Below are 9,088 nucleotides of genomic sequence, written 5' to 3'. Positions count from 1 at the left end.
ATATAAAGACAGAAAGCTGCTGTTGTGTTAACTGCTGTCACTTAAAAATATTTAAAGAATAAATCAATAAACAAATACAGACTATTAATATAATACTAGTAATACTAAAAAGGGCAAATGCTTTACAATTGAAGGTAAAACTGTCACAAAATCATTTCCAACATTATTGACTGTCAAAAAAGTGTAAAAATAAATTTACCACTATAAACCGAAAAGAATTGCCACCTAACATGTAAATGAGGGTTTAAAAAAAACAAAGGCTGTCGGTATAGTAAGACAACAGAAGATGAATAGAGCTTTGCTGCCCTCTAGCGGTCATTTGTCTTGCCAGTGAAATACAAATGCATTCATGCAGCTTGAGTTTGCCAACAAGTATCATTTTGGATTCTCGCACGTGTGCGTGTGTGCGTGTGTGTGCATGCGCGCAAGGGTGCCAAAGTACGTAAAAGTACCGCCCACTCAGGAAGTATTATTTGTTTTTTATGTTTGACCTGGATTATGTCTTGGAAAATGACAGCTGAATCATTCGCAGAGAAAACCTTCTGAAGGAGCCAAAATGGAGACCCAACAGACAAGTTTACGCTTGCCAGCATGGCACTGAAACTTGCTGTGTGTGTGTGTGTGTGTGTGTGTGTGTGTATTGAAAACGAACCTCGTAAAGGAGAAGTGAAAGCGGAGGTGGAAATCTCATGTCCGTGTTTCTTTGCTCTGACTAAGCTCATTTATTGACGTCTCTGATGTCTGCACGGAGGAAATACAACTTCGTCTGGAAATCATGAGCTGCAGAGACGGGAAAAACTTGGTAAGTCTCTTTCCCCTGAGTAAATGACAGAAAAAAAATGAATGAAAGGAAGTTTTGTTTCATTTTACAAACAAACTGATTAATTGAACGTGCGGCCTATTTTAATAATTCTCCCCACCCAAAAAAAGGAAATTCATTGCAGCAGTCTACAGAAAAGTAAAAAAATGAAATTATTGATGTTGTAATGATTCGTTGTTGACTTGCTGTTGCGCAGGTCTTAGCACATTTTTGATGTCATACCCGATGACATCACAGATTTAAAAAATATATATATATTGGAGTTTTTTTTCCCCACTCACTCCAACATGTTTTGCCTGCCATTCCTACAGGTGATCCTTCTGTGGCACCTCACGCTGGTTCTCCTCGTCGAGTCCTCCCAGAAGAAGACCTCTTGCCACATCCAAGGCACCACGGCCGACTGCAGCCGCCTGAGCCTGACCGCGGTGCCGTCCGACCTCCCCGGCAACATCACCAGCTTGGATCTGTCCCACAATCGCCTGAGCCGGATCCCGCCGGCGGCCCTGGCCCCCTACGCGGATCTCCTGCACCTGGATGTCTGTTACAACAGCCTCACCGAGCTGGACGGCGGACTGTGCCGGGCGCTGCCCCTGCTGCAGACTCTGGACATGGACCACAACGAGATGCACGTCATCCAGGAAGAGGATCTGAGCGCCTGCGGGAACCTGACCAGGTTTCGCTTGTCGAGCAACAGGCTGAAACTGAAAGGGGAAGTCTTTGCCAGGCTACAGGTAGTAGGATCCGCTATCCGGTGGCTTTGGGCCCCTTAAGTCAACTCAAGTCATGTGACACCACCTGTATTTTTTAGAATCTACAATTCCTGGACGTGTCTAAGAACAATCTCAACTCGGCCAAGCTGGGCTCCAGGCCTCAAATGCCCAACCTGGTGGAGCTCAGGCTGGGATTCAACACCTTCTCAACTTTGGCCACAGATGACTTTGCTCTTTTTAGCCACTCAGCATCTCTGCAGGTCCTCAACCTGGAGTCCGCCAACATCAAAACGGTAAGGGACAAATTATTAGGGAGGGGCCAGTGCCGGTACCAGGCGTCGGTACCGACCTTATTTGAAGGTATCGGCCACTGGTGGCTTTTCAATCAAATTCAATCAAGTTGGCCTGAGTAGGACATGCGGGATGGGTTTTGGGGTTCAAAGAGCTGCCATGTTTTTTCCTCGCAGGTGGACCCCGCTTCCTTCCAGCCTATTTCCCACTTTCGTATCCTCATCATGGACGGGAGCAACATGGGAACGACGGCCATCTCCAAAATCTGCGTCGCGCTGTCGGGAACGTCTATCCAGAAATTGTCCCTGCGGAGGATGAAGTTGGTCACCCTGACCGCAAACACCTTCAAAGAGTTGCAGCAAACCAACGTAACCTGGCTGGACCTCTCCGGGAACGGCTTGGGTCAAATCCAACCGGGCTCGTTCCAGTGTCTCAACAAACTGGATGGGCTCGTCTTGTCGGAAAACAACATCAAGCATTTGACCGAGCGGACGTTTGAGGGTCTTGGTAATTTGAAGCAGCTGAACTTGACAAAAGCTCTGGTGAAAAGTCACACCTCCGCCACGCCCATCATCGACGACTTCTCCTTCAGGCCGCTGGGCGACCTGGAGACTTTGTGCTTGCAGAGGACTTCGGCACGGGAGATTACGGAGCGCACCTTTACGGGCTTGAAAAGTCTCAAATATCTGGACCTGAGCTGGAGCAGCTACGTGTCGCTGAAAAGCATCTCCAATAAGACGCTGGCTTCACTCGGCGGGTCGCCGTTGCTGAAGCTCAATTTGACGGCGGCGGCCATTTCGCAGATTCAATACGGTGCCTTCTCCCATTTGGGGAACCTCACCCACCTTTACCTTGATTTTAATTTCATCAAGCAGACTCTGAGCGGGACGGAGTTCCAAGGCTTGGGTCAACTCCAGGAGCTTCACATGTCCTTCAACCACCAAACCATCAGCCTCAGCTCCACGTCGTTTGTCGGCGTTCCCCTTCTCAGGGTCCTGACGCTGAGTAAAAGCCTGACGGCCATGTCCTTGAACTTGGATGGTTCTCCGTTCCAGCCCTTATCCAAGCTGGCCTACTTGGACCTGAGCAACAATAACATCGCCAACTTGAGAGCGAACATGCTGAGCCAACTGGCAAACCTGAAGGTCCTCAAGTTGCAACACAACAACCTGGCGCGGTTGTGGAATGACGCCAATCTCGGCGGCCCCGTGTTCTACCTGAAGGGCTTGGAGAACATGGCCAGCCTGCAGCTGGACAGCAACGGACTAGATGCCATCCCCGTGGAGGCGCTGAGAGGGCTGAGGAACCTGCGTGAGCTCAGCCTTAGCAACAATCTGCTCAACAACCTGAAGGACTTTGTTTTCGACAGCCTGACCTCCCTGAAAGTCTTACGTCTTCAGAGGAGCCTGATCACGGCCGTGAGGCCCGAGGTGTTCCGGATTCCTTTGGCCAACCTTAGCTATCTCCTCATGGATAAGAATCCCTTCGACTGCACCTGCGAGAGCATCCTGTGGTTTGTCACGTGGCTGAACACCACAAACATCAGCAGCAGCAACATCCCCGGCCACTACGTGTGCAACACGCCGCTGGCTTACTTCAACCGCTCCATCACAGATTTCGACCCGCTCTCGTGCAAGGACCTGGCGCCATTCCACGTGCTCTACATACTGAGCAGCACTCTGGTGGTGCTGCTGACCGCGACGGCGCTTCTGCTGCGCTTCCACGGCTGGAGGATCCAGTTCTACTGGAACGTCCTGGTCAATCGGGCTTTAGGCTTCAGCGACGCCACGGTGGAGGAGGGCCGGCAGTTTGAATACGACGCTTACATCATCCACGCCGAGGAGGACGGCAACTGGGTGGAGAGAGCCATGATGCCCCTGGAGGGCGAGGCGTGCAAGTTTTGCCTGGAGGACCGGGATTCAGTGCCAGGAATGTCCCAGCTGGAGTCCATCGTGGAGAACATGAGGAACTCCCGCAAAATCCTTTTTGTGGTCACCGAAAGCCTCCTCAGTGATCCGTGGTGCAGACGGTACCGTTCTTCTTTGTTCTTTTAAACCACTTCAGTAAAGATGGCTCAGGCTACAAAAACGACTAGCATAACTCTGATCACTGAGTCGCACATAAGACTAAAACAACTTTGGTTTCCCTGCCTTGCAGCTTCAAGGCCCATCAAGCGCTGCACCAGGTGATGGAGGCCAGCAGAGACTCGGTGATCCTGGTCTTCCTGCAGGACGTACACGACTACAAGCTATCGCGCTCGCTCTTCCTGCGCCGCGGCATGCTGAGGCAACGCTGCGTCCTCCACTGGCCCGTGCACAAGGAACGAGTGGTCGCCTTCCGTCAGAAGCTGCTCATCGCCCTCGGCATGACCAATCGATTCCCACCCCTGCTTTAAAGCACCTTGCGAATTATGCCACGGGTTCGGGGGATTTGATTTCACTTTGGCGCCAATGCTACAGGAAAACCGGGAATCAGAAAAAATGCACCTGCAAACCAGATTTGACACTGTTTGCTGTGATCGGACATCTCATTAGGTACACGGGATTGGCCTTGGCCACTGGGTGGCAGTATAGTAAAGTCCAACAGACAAAGAAGAGCTACCGCTGATCTCAGTAACAAACCTTTTTACATAGGCTAAAGAAAATATATATATATTTTTTTTTAAATCAGGACCAATATCAGCCGTGCCAACGTTGGGGTCCCCAACTATTGTTACCAGTCTACAGCAGCTTGTCAGAGTCCCCCTGCCATCAGCCCTTGAACCATTGGCAGTTGGTTGGTCCGCCTACCTGATTATGACATAGAGTCCAACTTTAACCACAGTGACCTGTTTGTAGTTAAAGATAAACAGCACAAAGGGCGCTTTGGGCCAGCCTCTCCCACTACTTGCTATATAAACCCCCGCCTGCCCCCCCCGACCACTCCGAGACAACAACAGCCTAGCGACATGGCTATCGTGGCCGCCGGTGTTTCGGTGCCGCTGCTGGGCGTCGGCCTGCTTCTGGTTGTGGCGGCGCTCACGTACAAACAGCTGAGCACGTATCTGAAAAACTGGATGGTCATGAAGCCCATCCCGGCCGTAAGCCGCACGTATCCCTTCATTGGCAACGCGCTGGATTTGAAAACCGACGCGGTCGGTGAGTGGACGTCGCGGTGCAGATGAAAGCGCAAACGTTTTGGCTCCAAGACAGAAATGTTTTCAACGACTTATTCATCAATGTTTAAATTACATTCTTGATTTGTTTTTTGATGTTCTGAGAATAACATGCTTGAAGAAAAAAAGTTGAAAGGTGTACAAGTACAAAGCCAAATGCGATCAGTCGTACCTTATTTTGCAGAATTCTTCCAGCAAATTCAGGGTTATGCAGAAGAATTCCGCAATATGCCGCTGATTAAACTCTGGCTTGGGACCGTGCCATGTGTGATTCTTTATCATGCCGAGACTGTCGAGGTACAGTATAAAGAAAAGTGCTTCACTTTTCATTTTTTTCCCCACATTTTGTCGTTTCACAATTTCCACATTTGCGAGGCAAAGCCTACTGTACAATATTATAGTCACATGTGGGGGCTGGGGCGGGGCCAGTGTGTAGGTAAAAAGGCAGCTTGACAAACAGAGGAACAGGCAAGGAAGCAGAAGTAGAAGCGAATCTGAACAAGTATAGCAAAGAAAAATCCAACAAGACATTCGGCATAACGGTACAGACAGTCACGTATTCTTTCTCCTCCGCAAGGAGCTGAGCCATCTATACGGATATCTGTCTTCTATTGCGCTGGGTGGGCAGCAAGTGATCCAGTGATAAAATTCAATAAATCATGTGTATAATATTATTATAATATTGCTGAAATCTGAATAAGGCAATGTAATAAAATGGATGAATTGTATATTGTTTATGGCAGTTTATTTATGTTTTCGATGCTTCTCCCACTCCTTATAGCCAATTGTGAGCAACCCTGTTCACATGGATAAATCTATCACTTACAGCTTCCTCCATCCCTGGCTCGGAACCGGTCTGCTCACCAGGTATTCCAGATCGACGGACCTTTTCAATTTCGGGCTCGGTCCTATAGAGAACTTTTATGACACTATCGGGGGCAAGTTTTTCCAACTCATGCTCAAAATGAATTTTCAAACCAAACCAGTTCCGCTTTTGACAGCACAGGCCCAAAGTGGCGCCAGCGGCGTAAGATGCTGACGCCCACGTTCCACTTCACCATTCTGCAGGACTTCCTGGAAGTGATGAACGAACAGGCCGAGGTTCTGGTGAACAAGTTGGCCCCCCAGGCGGGCAAAGGCCCCTTCAACTGCTTCAACTACATCACGCTGTGCGCCCTGGACATCATCTGTGGTCAGTGGAATTCAAATTAAAAATACTAATTGACTTCTGATCTGTTCCAATGAAAATGATGCAATCACATTGGTCACTTGTTGCTAGGCAGAAATCAAGGGGCAGACTCAATTGTGCCCAAAAAGCCCAATGAAATAGACACAACTCACAATTCAACTGAGATTTTTATGTTTTTGCCGACTTTGTTTCTCTGTCCTCATCTTGCCAATGAAGGACGGGGAATCACAACAAGTTGATAATTTTGCAGTTCTGTATCTATTTTGTAGAAACTGCTATGGGAAAGAAAATCTACGCACAAAGCAATTCTGAGTCTGAGTATGTCCAAAGTGTCTACAAGTAAGTTGAAGTGTACGTTTCATTTTTTAAATGCATTGCACAGTTCAAAGAAACAATACAATGCGCCTTGTTGCTGCGTTTGCTTCAAGAATGAGTGACATCATCAGCCGCCGACAGAGGGCGCCATGGTTCTGGCCCGACTTCACATATAAATACTTTGGCGAGGGTAACGTGCACGAGAGCACGCTCAAATTGCTACATTCATTCACGTATGAGGTAAGGCTCCTGCTCATATGGATGAATGAATAGATAAACAGAACATCTGAGATTTCACTCTAGGGAGACTCAAAAGAACAAACTCCTGTCAGGTGATTCGGGAGCGAGCTGAGAGTCTCAAGAAGGAGGACGAATCCGAGACCAGGAAGAGGCGAGCGTTCCTGGACATGCTGCTCAAGACCAAAGACGAGGACGGAAACTCCATGAGCCATCAGGACATCCAGGAGGAAGTGGACACCTTCATGTTCAGGGTTGCTATCCCTACTTAAAATCATAATAATGATAATATCAAATAGTTTCTTAGAGTTACATGAACGTGGTGTTGTTTTTGCAGGGCCACGACACGACGGCAGCCGCGATGAACTGGGCCGTTCATCTGCTGGGCTCTCACCCCGACGTGCACCGCAAAGTTCAACGCGAGCTTCGGGAAGTGTTTGGTAACACACGCTCACACTCTGACTCAGTGCCTTTAATGTGTTTGTTTGGAGTTGCGCTTCGGGCAAATGAGAGCTGTGAAAATCCAAAAAGCCAAAACACACACACACACATACCCACACACGGGGCATGATTCAGTTCTGCTCTCAGCTGCTTTGATGTGCCTTGCTAGCCTTCAGAGAAATGCAACCTCTGTCGGGGTAACCAAGTCAAAATTAGTAACCCCCCCTCTCCCCCGGGTCCAAAGGTGCGTCGGACCGCGCGGCCAACATGGAAGACCTGAAGCAGCTCAAGTACTTGGAGTGCGTCATCAAGGAGGCCCTACGCCTCTTTCCCTCCGTACCTTTTTTTGCACGCAGCCTCTGTGAAGATGCCAAAATCAGTACGTATGAGCTAACTTTTATCCTGTGTACGGTGGCCGTTGAGGGTCAAAACATGTCTGAAAAGGTTGGAGTACAATTCAAGTGCCATTGTTTGACTATTATTTTAGGCTGATCAAAAAAGAATAGCGGAGCTTATGTTAGCTTTGGTGTCCTTGTTAATGAGAAATGATTGCAGCAGGTTCTGATAGAACTGCTCTGAAATTTGCATCCGTGCTAATAGCGACAACCAGAATACATGCATTAGTCCGCAATATTCATTTTTGAATTTGATTGTATTCTGCCAGACGGTTTTAAAGTGCCCAGCGGCACCAACGCCATCATCGTCACCTACGCTCTTCACCGGGATCCTCGCTACTTCCCTGAGCCCGAGGAATTCCGGCCCGAACGCTTCCTGCCGGAAAACGTGACAGGGAGACCGCCGTACGCGTACATCCCCTTCTCTGCCGGACTTCGCAACTGCATCGGTAAGAACGAAACTCATGATGCTAAAGCTAACACTAATGGGAATACATCTCATAATCATGCTAATGTTTCTTCTTGTGCTAATGCTAATTTTAATGTTGATAAACAATCATATTTTGTTTCTCATTGTTTTCCCACTCTGCCAGGTCAGCGCTTTGCCCTCATGGAGGAAAAAGTGGTGTTATCTTCCATTTTGCGTAATTTTAACGTCAAAACTAGCCAGTCACGTGAAGAGCTGAGTCCGACGGCTGGGCTCATCCTGCGGCCCGAAAGCGGCATCTGGATACAGTTGGAAAAATGCGACAAAGCCCAGACAAATCTTTCAAAATGTTTGTGAAAGGATGAAATGTAGGCAATGAAGTTTTTTTTAACAATAGTTTTCCTCAATACCAAGTGCTGGATGTAAATTTCTTTCTGCATTAATTCAACATGAAAAAATATTTCCCCAAGTCATAGTCAAATTTAGATCGGAAATTGAATTGAATTTTTCTACATAGCCATTTTTTGTATTCTAATTTAAAAATTGTTTGGTGTATATACTGAATTACATGAAAACAAAATCAATATTTCAGGCCTTATCATTTTGCTGAAAAGTTTCATAACGGGAGTGTGACCAAAAATACATCCTCATAACCACAAGGCCAGCAAGCACCTTAGATAGCAATCACTGAAGTTACAGCATATTTAATCATTTTCTTCCCATATACGTCCCACCGATAACTTAGGTAAAGATAAGCTTTGTTCATTATCTTGTGCACATTTACGCGAGTGCGTTGCGGGTTGTTTAGACTTTAGCGGCGCAAAGGTCACGAAATTCAAAGTCTTCCCAAGAGCCAATTAAGATTCCGTTGCAGCAAAACGTCCTCGATGTACGCTTGACGCAATGCTAATGCTGGCTAGCCTCTAGCTTAGAAGCTAGTTAGCTGTTCATTCTCATTTCTAGTCACAATTTTTTTAAATTATTTTTAATAGATCATAATGGAAAACACTTATGGCGATAATACATAGACGTATTTACATCAAAACAAGTTCATCGTCATTTTGATGCCGGAGTGCGACTACGGTAGCCCATTGAGGTCAATGAGGATA

At 47.4% G+C, this 9,088-nt stretch overlaps 2 protein-coding genes across 3 annotated transcripts; both read left to right on the top strand.

The window, feature by feature from the left end:
* The first annotated feature begins 324 nt into the window (after positions 1–324).
* tlr3 (toll-like receptor 3) lies at positions 325–4,415 on the top strand. Its single transcript, XM_037247643.1, has 5 exons — positions 325–802; positions 1,132–1,551; positions 1,629–1,823; positions 1,998–3,850; positions 3,979–4,415. Exons 1-5 carry the CDS (start codon positions 776–778, stop codon positions 4,214–4,216), a joined length of 2,733 nt encoding a protein of 910 aa, XP_037103538.1. The 5' UTR covers positions 325–775; the 3' UTR covers positions 4,217–4,415.
* A 100-nt stretch (positions 4,416–4,515) lies between these two features.
* LOC119120649 (cytochrome P450 4V2) lies at positions 4,516–8,563 on the top strand. Of its 2 annotated transcripts, none has more exons than XM_037247769.1 (11): positions 4,516–4,958; positions 5,160–5,272; positions 5,757–5,842; positions 5,977–6,167; positions 6,434–6,503; positions 6,593–6,719; positions 6,812–6,970; positions 7,054–7,156; positions 7,402–7,536; positions 7,822–8,001; positions 8,146–8,563. In XM_037247769.1, exons 1-11 carry the CDS (start codon positions 4,769–4,771, stop codon positions 8,334–8,336), a joined length of 1,545 nt encoding a protein of 514 aa, XP_037103664.1. In that variant the 5' UTR covers positions 4,516–4,768; the 3' UTR covers positions 8,337–8,563. The 2 variants fall into 2 exon arrangements, with proteins under 2 accessions (XP_037103664.1, XP_037103752.1); XM_037247857.1 differs by having other exon boundaries at positions 4,895–5,028; positions 5,105–5,272.
* The last annotated feature ends 525 nt before the right edge of the window (positions 8,564–9,088 follow it).

Source organism: Syngnathus acus, chromosome 1 (genome assembly GCF_901709675.1).
Source record: "Syngnathus acus chromosome 1, fSynAcu1.2, whole genome shotgun sequence".
In the NCBI taxonomy this organism is placed as follows: domain Eukaryota; kingdom Metazoa; phylum Chordata; class Actinopteri; order Syngnathiformes; family Syngnathidae; genus Syngnathus; species Syngnathus acus.
Note: the sequence above shows the minus strand (reverse complement) of the source record. Positions and strands in the feature narration are given on the sequence as shown.

Excerpts from the sequence above, each read along its gene's own strand:
- tlr3 (XM_037247643.1), top strand. The coding sequence starts at position 776 with ATGAGCTGCAGAGACGGGAAAAACTTG. Across the intron at positions 1,552-1,628 it reads AAGTCTTTGCCAGGCTACAG|AATCTACAATTCCTGGACGT; the intron begins GTAGTAGGATCC and ends TGTATTTTTTAG. Across the intron at positions 3,851-3,978 it reads AGTGATCCGTGGTGCAGACG|CTTCAAGGCCCATCAAGCGC; the intron begins GTACCGTTCTTC and ends CCTGCCTTGCAG.
- LOC119120649 (XM_037247769.1), top strand. The coding sequence starts at position 4,769 with ATGGCTATCGTGGCCGCCGGTGTTTCGGTGCCGCTGCTGGGCGTCGGC. Across the intron at positions 5,273-5,756 it reads ATCATGCCGAGACTGTCGAG|CCAATTGTGAGCAACCCTGT; the intron begins GTACAGTATAAA and ends CACTCCTTATAG. Across the intron at positions 7,157-7,401 it reads CGAGCTTCGGGAAGTGTTTG|GTGCGTCGGACCGCGCGGCC; the intron begins GTAACACACGCT and ends CCGGGTCCAAAG.